This window comes from Strongylocentrotus purpuratus, unplaced genomic scaffold (genome assembly GCF_000002235.5).
Source record: "Strongylocentrotus purpuratus isolate Spur 01 unplaced genomic scaffold, Spur_5.0 spur5_scaffold_21, whole genome shotgun sequence".
In the NCBI taxonomy this organism is placed as follows: Eukaryota; Metazoa; Echinodermata; class Echinoidea; order Camarodonta; family Strongylocentrotidae; genus Strongylocentrotus; species Strongylocentrotus purpuratus.
Genome location: NW_022145607.1, coordinates 36,529,095 through 36,544,094, shown reverse-complemented (window position 1 = coordinate 36,544,094; position 15,000 = coordinate 36,529,095). Strand labels below are relative to the sequence as shown.

The 15,000-nt window shown below is 36.5% G+C and overlaps 1 protein-coding gene across 1 annotated transcript; it reads left to right on the top strand.

The window, feature by feature from the left end:
- Window positions 1–1,187: 1,187 nt before the first annotated feature.
- Window positions 1,188–14,373, top strand: LOC583263 (14-3-3-like protein). Its single transcript, XM_003727828.3, has 5 exons — window positions 1,188–1,689; window positions 6,111–6,255; window positions 7,156–7,316; window positions 8,865–8,960; window positions 10,806–14,373. The coding sequence occupies exons 1-5, from the start codon at window positions 1,378–1,380 to the stop codon at window positions 10,845–10,847; spliced, it is 756 nt and encodes a 251-aa protein (XP_003727876.1). The 5' UTR covers window positions 1,188–1,377; the 3' UTR covers window positions 10,848–14,373.
- The last annotated feature ends 627 nt before the right edge of the window (window positions 14,374–15,000 follow it).

Sequence of the window (15,000 nt, the reverse complement as noted above, 5' to 3'; positions counted from 1 at the left end):
AAACGTTTCCATATGGGGCACATACATGTAATCGATCAAGGTAAAAAAAGGGGTCTAATAAAGTTCAACACCAGGGGGCCCAAGGCGCCCCCTGATTGCTTATCTGACCGTTATAAAATGCCTAAAATCCCTGAGCCCTGGACCCCACGCCAATTAGTGACCTGCCAGTGTCATGAATAAGGTATCAAAATAATGTTCATCTGACCGTAATTAAATGCCCATACCCCCTAAGATTAGCTTCCGGGGGGTCCGCCCCTTGACCCCCGCCGGTCCTTTGCCCCTAGACCCCACGCCAATTCATGCTACGCTCTACCTGATCATAAATACTTTTTTGGGGGGGGGGGGGGGTGATGCGGATTTTGTAAGCGGACACTTTTTTTTTTTTTTGGTCTCGCATTTGAAAATTTGACATTTTTTTTCGTTGGGGGGGGGGGGGGGGTAAGGTCACTTTACGTTAGCAATGGGCATACTTTTTTTTTTTTTTTTTTTTAAATTAAAAAACAAAAAACAAAAAAACAAAGGGGTTTTTTTTAAAGTTTTTTTAGGGGGGTTTACACACATAAAAATACCAAAGGGGGGGGGGGGAGTTTGAACCCCCAACCCCCCCCCCCTGCGTACGCCCCTGCATATATGGATAATAATAATAATTTGTATGTCTTTGTTTTCGTGTGATACAAGAATAAGAATATCTTGCTCTCGTTCTCTATGAATTCGACCCGTCTACTAATTCGACTCGTACAATATGTATCACACTCAATTAAGCTATCCAATATTACTATAATTATTTCCTGATATTTCCCAGTATTCTCCTAGCTCCCGGAACCACGCCCCCCCCCCCCCCCCCCCCCCCCCCCCCCCCCCCCCTGGAAATACTAGGGGAATACCAGTACTGATCTCCCGGGAAATTGCCAAACCGGCCTGGTATTTGAACACTCCATTATTTTCCTTATTCATCTCTCTGCTAATATTTACTTTGACTGTGTAGTTATGATGTCCAGTATGATTATATTTAAACTACATCACTGTACAAGTACAAATGAACAGCTAGCTTCAATACAGGACACGCTTCAATGGAAAGCGGAATAATTTGCCTATTGTAATTTTCAGTTATGGGGCTGTAGCTATTCAACGATATTCTCGAGCGACGTACATGCACATACCATCGAATTTCAAGTAATAAGTTCGTTGACATGTACTTAGTGCGCGCGCGTACGAACGTACCGTAAATGCGAACGTATACAAACGGTATGTGTAAATAACGTCGTACGTTATATTTCGCGTGTGGTTATTATATCCTGATACAGATCTGTACCTTACTACTGAAAGAATCAACTTATAATTTAAAACTGTTCCACAGATTCTGAAAGATTCTTCGCCATGTCTGATTTGATAGCAGCCACGACGGATCGGGTTACCCTTGTCGAATTGGCCAGGCTACTTGAGCAAGCTGAGAGGTATGATGATATGGTGCGAGCAATGAAGAAAGTGACGGAGATGGGCGATCATTTAGCGTCGGACGAACGAAACCTGCTTTCCGTTGCATACAAGAATGTTGTCGGAGCGAGACGCTCGTCATGGAGGATTGTGAGTAGTCTGGAGCAGAAGTCGGAGGAAGAGTTTAAAGGCAGGGCCGCGGAATACAGGGAGAAGATAGAGAAGGAGCTTCATGCTATCTGCGATCAGGTTTTGGTAAGTATAAATGGAGTCGGGCTACCTCGGCTCAAAAAGAGCTGTTGGTGAAGGTGATGGGACAAACTAATATTATCACCATCACTTCCGAGGCGATCTGGATGTAGACAGCTATCTTTCGGAAGCGAAGCTGAAGAAAGATAGCGTATAAAACTATAATCTACATTCAGATCGCCGAGGAAAGGTGGTTAGAGTAAGACCGCCAAACTTCGGACGTTGCCAAGCTTCGGACAAAAATTACTTCAACGGCTCAAACGCAAAATATGAGCCTAGTCTAGATCTAGCTCAGGCTGGTAACTTGCTAGACCGAAAGCTTCAGTCTCTATAATCGTCGGTTGTTCCACTGAGACTACGTCTGGCTCCACTAGACCTCCGGTTATAGAGACTGAATGACCGCCTATGCCATCGTATGTTGAAGATATCACGGCTAGATTTTAGCCGTTAGGCCCCTCCCACAAACATGACAAACTTGCCACGGCCGTATTGTTATGCCCCCAAAATGTCATTTTACCTCGTGCATATCCAATTTTAAATTAGGCCTAGGCTATAATACATTGGTTCCACTTACTAACTTGATTGAAATAATCTGTTTAATGGTCCCTTTTAAGGAAATTATGGGTCAAAATCGACATCCATGTTGAAAATCTTGCAAGCCGTTCTCGCTGCCGTCAATCTCGTCCCTTCTAGTCTACGCCGAAGGCAAAATGATAATGAAGGAAAAACTGTGCGCCATCTACACGTTCATAATGGCGTTATCACAGTTTTTCCTTCAACATGGATGTCGATCCATGTTATGAAATCCGATCAAGAACACAAATAAATAGGAAAAAAAACGAAAGAATTGTGAAATTTGATGTACAAAAGGCATGGAGAGTTGTCCACAAATGATGTCATCAAATTGAATATCGCCCTCTAGTGACTAGTCATTTCAAGAAGCTTTAACTTCCTTATTCCTTGCCCGATTTTATTCAAATACCTTAAACTTTGCAATAAAAGTAACTTAGTATGAAGGTTTTGGTTCCCTTCAATGAAGAACATCAAATCTAGATTAGGTGTATATTTGGTATCTTTTTCCTGTATTTTTTTTCCAGCATTACATAATTACAGACATAGACAAACACACAAACAAACACACACACACACACACACACACAAATAGTACACTTAAGAGCAACCATACTCACCACCATTGTTATTATGTTCAAAATTGGACAATCCCTATGAACAAGTGAGTGGAAAAACATATTTCCCGGTATTTCCCGGTAAAAAGTGGTAAATACCGGTAAAAAGTGGTAAATACCGGTAAAAAGTGGTAAATACCGGTAAAAAGCGGTAAATACTGGTAAATACCGCTTATTTCACGGCGTCCGGGAAATAAGCCTCCGAAGCGGGAAATATGCCAACCCTGAAAAGGGGTGCTATGGTTATGAGGAGGGGGCCACCTATTTGATGCTACATATACGTACATCATCATCTCTTGAAGTTGAGGTAGACGGTTGATAGCTTTCGTGTTTATTCCGGTATCAGATATTCTCACAAGAGCAAAATATGACCATGGTCTTCATAAAATTTGTTTAATTTCTACCATCAAAAATACCTAACCTAACCTAAATTAATTTTAGGTTGTTACTGCCCTTTCTGGGGTTCTGCACTTGTAAATACATGTTCCCGACCATAGTGCATTTATTCAAATCTATCAAACTTAGTCAAAATATGAAAATTCAACTAACCCTTCTCTCAGTCTTTCTTGTACATTATAGAGTATGATTATGAGAAGCAATATGTTATGCTTATAGTATGATCTTGGATGGAGTAGGTCCATAGTATGATACATAGAATGGGGCAGAAGATCCTAAAGCTTGTGTTGGGTACATGTACGCCTAAGGGCAATTCCACGGTAACGGAAGGACACTCAGACAAGATTTTTGAACTTCAGGTTCATACTAAAAGAAATGTTTTATTAGTATGTATTAAACTATGGGGAACAAAATGTGTTTCAGTCAAGTGGAAAGCTTCATCAACTTCACAAAGTTTGGATAAACACTAATTAACTGGAAATACCATGTCCATTTTTATGTCCTTCCGTTACCGAGATAATTAATATGCACATTCTTAAACTACTTAACTATAATGACAATTTTTTTGGGGAGAATTAAAGGCACTTATATAGGTATTATATCTGTACTGTTTCACATCTTATACTAATAAAACAGTTCTTTTAGTATGAACCTGAAGTTCAAAAATCTTGTCTGAGTGTCCTTCCGTTACCGTGGAATTGCCCCTAAGAGACTGTGTCTTTCCCATGCCCATGGCCCTCCCCGGGGCCCTCCCCGGGGCCAATCGGGTACAACTACGGACGACGCGACCGCAGCATTCGCGTGTGTGCAACATATGCGAAACCGAAGGTCGAGGAGAACTTTGGTCTATTTCGGCAACGCTAGCACGCACTGACCCAGTTCAACGTGCGCTGACCCAGTTAATCAAGTCCATTCGTTTACGTGCAATTGTCCAAAAGAAGATGTAGACGGCGTTGACCAGTATTTGCCATGACACACTCCCTTTAAAGGGATATTTGAGTTCTGTTTTCAGACCACAAATGCCTTCAAAGTGCATGGTTATTGCTCTTATCCCCTTTTAGAACCTAAAATTGGTATGAAGGTAATTTTAGACCCCAAAATGTGTGAAATTTAGCCAATACGATCATACTAATTCAGCTCCACTTAAAAAAAAAAAACACGGTGACCGTTAATTAATTATTTGATTAAAAATAACAATACATGAGCCGGCTAATTGTAGGTAATATAAGCAACACGAAAGTGCCAACAAAAAAAGCCAACATTGGCATTGGCTGAAATACGACGTAAAAGGTGTTACATTTTGTATTTCGCTTTTTTCAATGTTTTTTTCAAATTTTTTAAAATATCTAATATTTTTGGTGGTACACAAGTATTAGAAATCGTTATATTTCAGCCATCTCTGAACCGATTTTGATCAAACAAAGATGATTTTGTCATTTAAATATTATGTTCTTTCAAATTTGACACTCAGTTTTTCATTATCTCACAAAAAATTATTTAGTGTAGCGCCCTCTGCAACAGAACTCAACTTCCCTTTAACATGTATGGTCATATGCATGTGCAATACCATATTTACCCAAGGTAGCCACTTGACTAATTATAGTAATACCTCATTTCCTGAGAATTAATCCTGCATTTATTATTACCCCCGGTAATAGCCAGCTAGTGTGTCAACCTCGAGTGCAGATAGATCATATTTCTATATAAAGTAAAATGAAATCATCCGCATATGTGATCTTGTCTTTTGCTCAGTACAAATGAAAATGAACGTAAATGGCAAGTGCTACGTACATGTACTGTAATACTCTAACTACTTAAGAAGGTCACACCATTTCCTGTACATCAAAATACGACAGTCACTTAATCAGTGTGTATGGTCTGTTAACTTTCAGTTTCAATGCCAATTATGGTACCAGAGAGAGAGAGAGAGAGAAACAGGCAGAAACAGACAGACTGAGTGAGAGAGAAAGAGAGAGAGAGATAGAGAGAGAGAGAGAGATAGAGAGAGAGATAGAGACACAGAGAGAGAGAGAGAGACAGAGAAACAGAGAGAGAGGTGGATATACAGAGAGACTGACTGAGAGAGAAATATATATATATATACATGTATATATATAATATATATATATATAGAGAGAGAGAGAGAGAGAGAGAGAGAGAGAGTGAACAAACAAAAGAAGAAGAGTTTTGCCAGCTCCGGCATATCAAAAAGGCTGACAAAAGGGTAATTTGACTCAGAATTACCAATTTCCTAAGTACATGTATTTATTATCACAATACACAGATCTATGTCATTAAATCAGTTGGTAAGTTTTGTACCTGTTATATGGAGGTGCCGTGGTATAGTGGTTCATTCACTTGACTCTCAATCCAAGGGTTGAGGGTTCAAATCCCAACCGAGCACTAATGACCTCTGCCTAGCTCTCTGCATTCAAATGAAATTATGGTAGCATCACTGTCCATTGTTTGAATCCACTCATGCGTAAATGATGAATAATAAGCTATGCATCAAATAAAAGAAGAGAAGTCAACCTTTCATCAAGGAACTTACAGTATGCATTGTGATAGGAAATTTCTGCCATGAAATCAGGAAAAAAATACTTACAAAATTTTGGGGGCTACTTTTCAAGCTTGCTCGCATGAAAATAACACTCTTTAATTCGTTTTGCATTGAGCTCTATGCAAAAATTTTGAGCTCTTTTATGAATTTGGGGGGCTAATTTGCCCCGAGCCCCCGTGTATTTTTTTCACTGCATGAAATCTGGTTTCATTTTTACTCTGGTACACACTGTGTACCTTTACATGTACCAACATTTCTCTACAAATATGTTTGTTACTTTGTAGGAATTGCTGGACAAGTTTCTCATACCCAATTCTATAAGCACTGAGGATACTCCGATACTCGAGGCTAATGTTTTCTACCTGAAGATGAAGGGAGATTACTTCCGCTACTTAGTGGAAGTGAAGTCTGAGAATGATGGAAGAGACGGTATGTATATAATAGATCAAGAAAAGTTAGAAAAAGCCAAGTATAATAATGTATCGGTATATATATATAGTTGTAAAGATACTTACAAAATGATGTTGATTGATTAGATGTGAAGAAGACATACATTGTACACATACCTGCCAACCCTTACAAATAATCCAGAATATTCAATTTTCTGGATTTCTAGGACCTGAAAATCCAGAATTTTCAGATTTTTTAAAATTTCATTTTTTTTTTTATTGTTGTTGTGTTGTAGCCAAATAAAGCTTGTTTTATCATGTGCCGCGATTTGAGAGTTCAAGTATTGTGTGCGTTTAATGGCTGCATGATCGAGCAGCGAATTTGGTAATGAGGATTAATGTCTTAACAAAAGGCGCAAGCACCGTAACTTGGTTTTGAACCCGGGACCTCCTGATTATGAGACCTCTGCTCTACTACTCAGCCATCTACATGTACATGTACATGTATGAATTTCAATAGTCATTTTTAGTTCACATGTTAAAGATAAAGTTGAGTTCTAGTCATGCGATTGCATTGTAAAAAAAAAGGTTTGGAATGGATCAGAAAAAGTTAATCATGTAGCATGTAAGTATTGGTGTGTACTGCAAGGTTCTGGAGGCATCACAAGTAACAAAGTAACAAGCACTGTTCACAGAAATATGTACATGTATATGGGACTACACAAATCGTGTCGGGGCTAGTACTACCTGATTTTCTTATCTTTCTATGCTCATTACTCAGCCAGTATACATTTTCTTCCAAAATTGTTTGGCACATGACATTAATTTGTAATCTTGAACATTCAGTGTAAGTTTTGTTTGGTTCTGTGAGAATTAATTTTCTTTTTTTTTACCAGAACTCAAGTTTATCTTTAAGATAAATCTCGTCTCTTTTCTGCAGATTGTGCCGGTAAATCTGAAGAGGCGTACCTGGCAGCAATGAAGGCAAGCCAGCAGCTTGCTAAAACACATCCCATTCATCTCGGTCTAGCACTCAACTTCTCAGTTTTCTACTATGAAATCCGTAACGAGCCCAAGAAAGCCTGTACAGTTGCTAAGGAGGTAAACCATTTTAGGCCAATACTCATCTTGCCAATAATATTTCAAATTGTTAAATGTCATTCGCCGGAAGCCCTGTTTGTATGTGTTAACCCCTGGAAAAATGACCCCCGCAAAAAAAAAGAAGAAAGAAATTAATTAATTAATTTCAAAAAAAAAAAAAAAAAAAATAAATAAAAAAAAAAATATATATATATATATATATATATATATAATTAGTAATAATAAATTGATAAATAACCAAAATGATAAAAATAGTAATAATATGCCAATGGGCCATTCCATGGTAACTCGCGTTACACTTAATGGGTACATTGACACGATAATGTGCCTATATCTTTAGAACTGCTAGGATCTACAAGATACTTTTTTCAAATATGGACAGGGTAGATATAGAACAACTGAATGAAACAAAAAAGAAAATTGAAGAACAATTATTTTTAGATTCTTGGATTATTGAATTTCGGTAACTCGCGTTACAAAAAAAGGACATGGTCAATTCTACGAGACCCTCTTTTCTCCTCATACTAGACAATCTTGACAAAATCTTTCCTACTTTAATTTGATAGTAGGTTGTGACTTACTAGTATAAGATCACAATATTAAAGATAAGAAACAATGGACTAGTAAAATGCAGGAAGCAAATATGTCGGTAACTCGCGTTACATTTTGTCCGGGGGCCATTTTCACCCCTATGTAATAGATTAAATACCACAGGACCCCTTAGAATATGGAAATATATTCATCTTTTTCCATTTAGCGAAATTTTCAGGAAAAAATATTACAAGAATCCTGTGTAATCTGCAATAAATTGGGTTTTTTTCAGCTACAGTCCCACATGTACGTTTTTGATGATAGTTTGAGATCTTAGGAAATCAACAAAAATGAAAAAAAAATTGTATTGAATTTGAAAGGCCCTAATGTTTTATGAACATCCATGGCATAAGGTTAGTGATAAATCAAAGAATTAACATAAGAGGTACATTTCTTTTTTTGATGTCATGTCCTTCTTCTCATGGAATAGCCCCAATGCTGATAATGCATTGCTCCTCAAATTAATACTTAATTAAACTTTTGAGCTCTGTGATACTTTGTATATTAGGTGCTTCAATTAATTTCAATGATATTATTCATTTGTAAAATCGTTTCTGTTTAACATATGGCAGCTACCTTGTAAAAACATGCACAGTCCTGGGGTGGTGATGGTATTTCTTGAAAATTCATAGTCCAGTCTGGTTTCAAACTCGCCATCCTCGCTCTGGTGAAAAGGTTAGACCTGAACAAATATTGAAATACCGTAGGAAGTGAAAATCTTGTTTCAAGAAACAGAACATTTTTGTCTATATTATTTAGGGCCCTTGAATTGTCTCCCAACGATAATCAATCCACATGTTCAAAGCATACCAAGAGAAAACCGATGAGTAGAATTTCTTGTAACCTTTAAATTTCTCTGCAAACAGTACTAAATTTACTTTTGTGATACTAGGGTTTGACAGAGCAGTTACAAACTTTAACAATTTTTATTTTTCTCCCCTTATAAACATTTTCTAGGCATTTGACAACGCTATAGCTGAGCTGGATCAACTCAAGGAGGATTCATACAAAGACAGTACACTAATCATGCAGCTCCTTAGGGACAACTTAACTGTAAGTACTTAAGAGGTTTACTTGTAAGGTTGTCGTGGTCTAGTGGATTTGTCACCTGACTTGTGTGGATCGCAACGTTGGTGGTTCAAGTCCCGCTGCGGCACTAATGTCCTTTGAAATGAATCAACATTGTCACTCTCCACCCAGGTGATGTGAATGGGCAATAATAATAATTATAACCCCAGGCCCTCTCAAAGCGCTTTACAGATATATGTTATAACCCGGTCATCGGATTCAGGCTTACTCGCACACAATGTATGCACATTTTCCACTCCTGGGGAGCATTCCAGCCAGGCGTCATCTATTAAACCACTTTAACTTTTGCATCCTACCGGGTACCCATTTAACACCTTGGTGGAGAGTGTCAAATGTAGATCAATGTCTTGACAAAGGACATTAGTGCCGCGGCGGGACTTGAACCGCGGACCTTGTGATCCACAGTCCGGTGACATATCCACTCGACCACAACACCTCTTCAGGTACCAGAAAGGAAGAAATTCCTTGAATGCCTGATGGCGCTCTACTTATGCCAGGGTAATCATAGTACACCTCTTATAAACATTAGTATTAAAGGTGAAGACCAGTTTTGGAAACGCCCCCCTCTCAAAAAATGAACTGGAAGCTCTTATTACCAATCATGTGAAAGAATATGTTTTGACTAATACATGATGATAAAATTTTGCCGGGAGACCGCCTACTAATTGATATATTTGGTAAATTAGTTTATCTATTGGGGCCAAATAGATAATACGCACGTGTGCGTAGTCCCATATACATCTTTCTGTGTACAGTGCTTGTAACTTTACAAAGACTGAGCCAAATTTCTTATCATTTTGATGATTACAGAACCTTGCAGTACACACCAATACTTATATGCTAGATGATCATCCTTTTCTGATCGATTCCACAAAGTTTCTTTCACAATGCAATCGCATGACCTGGTCTTTATCTTTAAGCTCTTATATTACTATTATCATTATCATAGCCCTCATAAAAACGGAGTACAAAAATAAAGATTTTATTGAGCTTCAGTTAATGCCTTATAGTGGTAGTCTTGATTCAAGTTACCGAACAAGCACACTATAGAAGTGGGTGATAGGACAGGAAGTACCAAATATGTTTTAATTGCTGATTTTGGGAGCATTGACATTTCAGACAACGTGAGGCCTTTATAACTCAATTTTGAGTTTCCCATCACATTTTTTTAAGCTCATAATGTGGCAACTATTTCATTATTCATTATTCATTATTTGCAAGATTCCTTTATGTTAACCTTTTTACGAACACCTAATTCATTTTTGTTGGTTCAACCTGTGTATTTCCAGTTTAATAATGTATGAACATCTCATTAATACACATTGTTAGGATATCTTGGCTATTTTCATGAATACAAACATCAAATATTGTTTTAAAAAACCACACACTTATTCTGTGTTAAATGTTTGTTTTCACTTTTTCAATTTCTTTATTCTTTCCTGATCTCAATTTTGTTTAATATTTGGAGGCTTTTGTAAAACAGAAGAATGTTCCTTCATGCATTAAAGAAGATGAACAGTAACTATTATTATGTTAAATTCAATTGGATAGATTTGTTAAAGAGTTATACAGTGGAAGCTGGTAGTAAAAAAAAAGAGAATTGTTTTAAAACAAAAACACAAGTCCATTTTAAACAATCAAAACATTTTTTTTTTAAATAATGATTTATATTCATATTTTCGATCGCCGATAAATTACAGTGCAGACGGGCGACGGGGAAACTCAACATTGAGTTATAAGGGCCTAATCAGTAGAATATGTTTCAAGTGTTATTCTTACTGTTTTCTTTTTTCTCTTCTTCCTCGACAGCTGTGGACGTCGGAACAGCCATCAGATGAAATTACAGAATAAAATCATCTGATTCTCTTCAGTTCAACCCTGAACTTATTCATGTTTCTGCTGGATAAGTAGATAGACAGTGGTTTAATTATCTCTTTTTTTTTTTTTTTTGTAATACTGAATATTAATTGGAAGTGTTTATATAGTAGTGACTTAGATTTCAAATAAAGATATTGACTCTCGACTCTCGTATGCTAGTCACACCAACTCTCGACTCTCATATCCTAGTCACTCCAACCAGACAGAAACCAAACCGACAGGTAGGCTGAATTAAGTTACCCCGGCCATTGGCCAGGAATGGGTGTGTTCTGAATCCGTGGCCCTGTTTCATCAAACTTGATATCAATAACGAGTTACAAGCTACTGTTATAAGCTACTGTAACCGTGGCATCTGATTGGCTGAGACCAAATTTGTCATGGAAGTTTAGCAGTTGATATAGATAACAAGTTTTATGAAACGGGCCCTGCAGATTGGTGGTTTGACTCGGATGGGGTCAAAAGTTTAGGATTTACAAATGCTAGCGAACTCCTCACTGTGGTTTGAATTAATGAGTGTATGTGCCAGGCTAGAATGGCAACTGAAATGAAGGATTTGTGTCTGCATTCTATGAAAACACTGTAAAATCACATCTATCAGATACACTGTACTGTAAAAACAAGATTCATGAAGAAAAAACATTATTTGACTTTGAATGTAATATTAGGTGGACTTAAAGATCGTGTTTCTACAAATGGATTTTATTTCTGGGAATTTCCCATTTCGTTTAGAATTGTAGGCCTAGGTGTCTACCTAATATTTACATAAGTTGTAGTTAATGATTCACTCAAATAGACATTCAAAGGGCCATCAAACCCTTATAATGAGTATGTTTGTATAAAGGCAGAAAAATAAGAGAAACAGAATGGAAAAGTTTGAAATAAATCGGACCAATAAAAAGAAAGTTATGAATGTTTGAAATATAAGATCATGAAGTCTATGCAAATCTCAAATTAGCAGTTTGGTCAGTGGATTATGACGTAGTCGTGGATAACTCTCCTGTTTGTTGTGAACAAAAAAACCCTGCATTTCTGTACTTTTGCTAAGTGCCTACTCCCTTTGGGCATTACTCAAACTACAATTATTGATAGTATATTATCGATCCTCTAAAGAGATAGCCCCTCTCGAGTCATATATTTTTGAAAAATTGCAATTTCTGTCATTTTGTGTGTTGATACATGTACAAATGGACAAGTTGTTTACCTCTATATTGCAGAGACATCAACGATTTGAAGATCCCCTATAGCGATGACCACTTTCAAAAATTCATAACTTTCTCAATTTTGTCCGATTTCATTCAAATTTCACTAGCCGCCTTCTCTTTTTTTCCTGCTTCCCTATAGAATAGTTTGCTATCAAGTTTTTGTACAAGATGGTACCTCTTTCCCCACGTTCGTAGAGATAACTTTCCAAGTTAGGAAATGCATGCAAAAGTCTTTCAGTTCTTATTTTCGAGTAGACGAATAATCAAGAACAATATACCATTTGAGCATTGCTCCCTTCTTAAAGATGAAATATTAAGTGCGTTTTTCTCAGGAGTGTCGACGCATGATATGAAAACATATATTAATATCAGATGTCCGTAGTAAGACAAGATCATGGTAATTTGTTAATAATATGCATTATGCAATAGTTCATGTTTTAGCACATTTCTCATATTCTTTTTTTAAAATAACCAAACTTGTGGTAAGGCTTTATGCTACATGTATATGAATTAACACTTTTTCATTTTCTTTGTAACTAAGTTTGTATTTTAAGTATGCACAAAACATTTGTATTATCAACTGATGTTTGATCATTATGGGTTTATTTGGCGGTTTATATAATATTTTGAAGATGAGTATGGCATAGGAAAAGCCTGTATCATACATAGTGTGATACCCTGGTGGGCTTGATTTTCACTGTGTTTTTTGTTTTGTATTAATTCTACCTATATACAAGCTTGAAGTGTCCCTGTAAAAGTAATTCTGTCATTCCGTAATGCAAACATGGCAAAAAATTAGAAAAATGCTAGAAAATAGAATGCTATATACTGTTTATGATATACATGTATACATAAAATGTGTGATTTGTAAAACTCTGAAATGAATGCACACAACAGATTACATCTTTATTTTGAGGTATACAGTAACAAACATTTATTTAAAAAACAAGGGGGGGGGGGCACAATACCTCACAATCATGAGGCAGAGTGCATCTCCCCCCCCCCCTTTTCTGGTGAATTTTTGAATACTTATTCAGGCAATACCATTTCCTATCAGAGAAGTGAGATGGTTTTGTAATGATTGTTATCTATTATATTTTGATGACAAATTCTATTGTTACCATAATAAAGTTTGAAAAGGTTTGCTCAATCGTTTCGCTTGTGCTTGTTCGCACTCTCGATATTAACCAAGAATTAATTGTTTTATAAAAAGCATTCGATAGGGTCAGTCGGTGATTGGATACTGTTACGATAACCGTTATAAGCTACTGAATTTGTAGCATTTGATTGGCAGAGAACCTATCTTTTATAGTAAATTTAGCATTTGTTATTGATAACAAGTTTGATGAAATAGGGCCCTCGTCATGGTATGATACTCAATAATAAATGATTGTAGGTAAGTCATTACCAGATAGCACATAACTTTTTCGAATTCAGTATGTGCGGTGGTGTAGCCCTTTCTCTGTGACTTAAATGTTATAGGCCTATTCTGTTTCAATAATTGATATTGTATTTGCTACATTCATTAACTTTTATAAAGTGGTTTGTTTCATTCAGTGGTTCTAGTGTTATTGTTCTTTTGTAATTGCCTATGGATATAATGTTGGGGCATGCACCATACAAGCATCGCTTCTTTAGCATGCCCCTCTGTTTCATTTAGATCAACAATATTCCGTTATCATTTTCATTTTTATTTCTATAATGTATTTTATACAAGCTAATTACATTGTTTTATACGAGCTAATTACATTGTTTTATATATGTCAACATTGAATTTACATTATTTTGTACATGCTTTTATTGAAACAGAATTTAATTAAATAAAATGAAATTGACCGATATACAAAAATAAAAATCATAACTATGTTTCTTAAACTTGTTACTCCATTCAACACTCCTTGTCGATGTTGTTACCTGACAGAATCAATGGCAATGCCTATATCCTCTCCTTCATGCAAATAGGATTTCGTTCTCATTAATTAATTCTAATCACCCCAAACTCAAATGACCACCATTATCTTCACTTCTTGCAAGTAACAAACCACCGTCATGATAGAAAACGATCCTACACAACTGGTTGCTATCCTTTTCCTATGCCTATATCCACTTTTATGCAGTACTGTGCTTTACTTTGGTTCTTGTTTATCTATTGTGTAGTTAAGACTTTGGTTTTTTGGTTGCTCCTGCAGTACTTCATATCAATTATGATCAAGTCTTTAATTTGTAACTGCTGTTGTTTGAAGTGACTGTGTTTAATACAATATGAATGGTAAACAAGATAAAGATTTTAAGAAGTTCTCATGGTTGTCTTTCCTTTGTGTAAATATTCGTTGGTGCTTTTCAGCTGGTATGCGTGTGTGTGACATTCAGCCAAGTTTTACAAGTTTTGAAATATGTTGATGTTTTGCTAGTGGTAAAGTATGTAAGATTAAATATTGATAAAATGAGATCAAAATGAGAAAAAAAGGATGGTCAAAGAGAGGTAAATCTTTGTTTTGCGAAAGGCAAATCCTCGGAGTGGACAAAGGCAAGGCAGTCACATTATTAAGTTATATTACTCCACTGATTAAACATCAAATAATACACCATACTTTTGATCTCATGATCTTTGGGGAAAGGGCTGAATACAAGAAAGTTGCTGGAGAAAGATTCTGACCACTAATTGGGCTAGGATTCCTTTTTTCTAAAACATTTCTAAAATCAGTAAGGATCTTTTCTTAGGATGTTTGTAGATCACCCCTCCCCTTTGTAACCCCTGAGACAGGAGGAATAACAAAATGATCATTACCAAAAAACTAGCTACCATGCACCCACACACATAAGAAAATTATGGGGAAAATGAATGCCCTGAATATATATCACATTCCTAGATGGCATATATATTCCCTCTCTCTTTAAAGGTAAAGAACAGTTATGGTCATGCG

Bases quoted from the DNA above. Each gene is read 5' to 3' on its own strand.
- LOC583263 (XM_003727828.3), top strand. From the start codon at position 1,378: ATGTCTGATTTGATAGCAGCCACGACGGATCGGGTTACCCTTGTCGAA. The intron at 6,256-7,155 runs GTATGTATATAA...TCTTTTCTGCAG, and splicing joins TGAGAATGATGGAAGAGACG to ATTGTGCCGGTAAATCTGAA. The intron at 8,961-10,805 runs GTAAGTACTTAA...CTTCCTCGACAG, and splicing joins TCCTTAGGGACAACTTAACT to CTGTGGACGTCGGAACAGCC.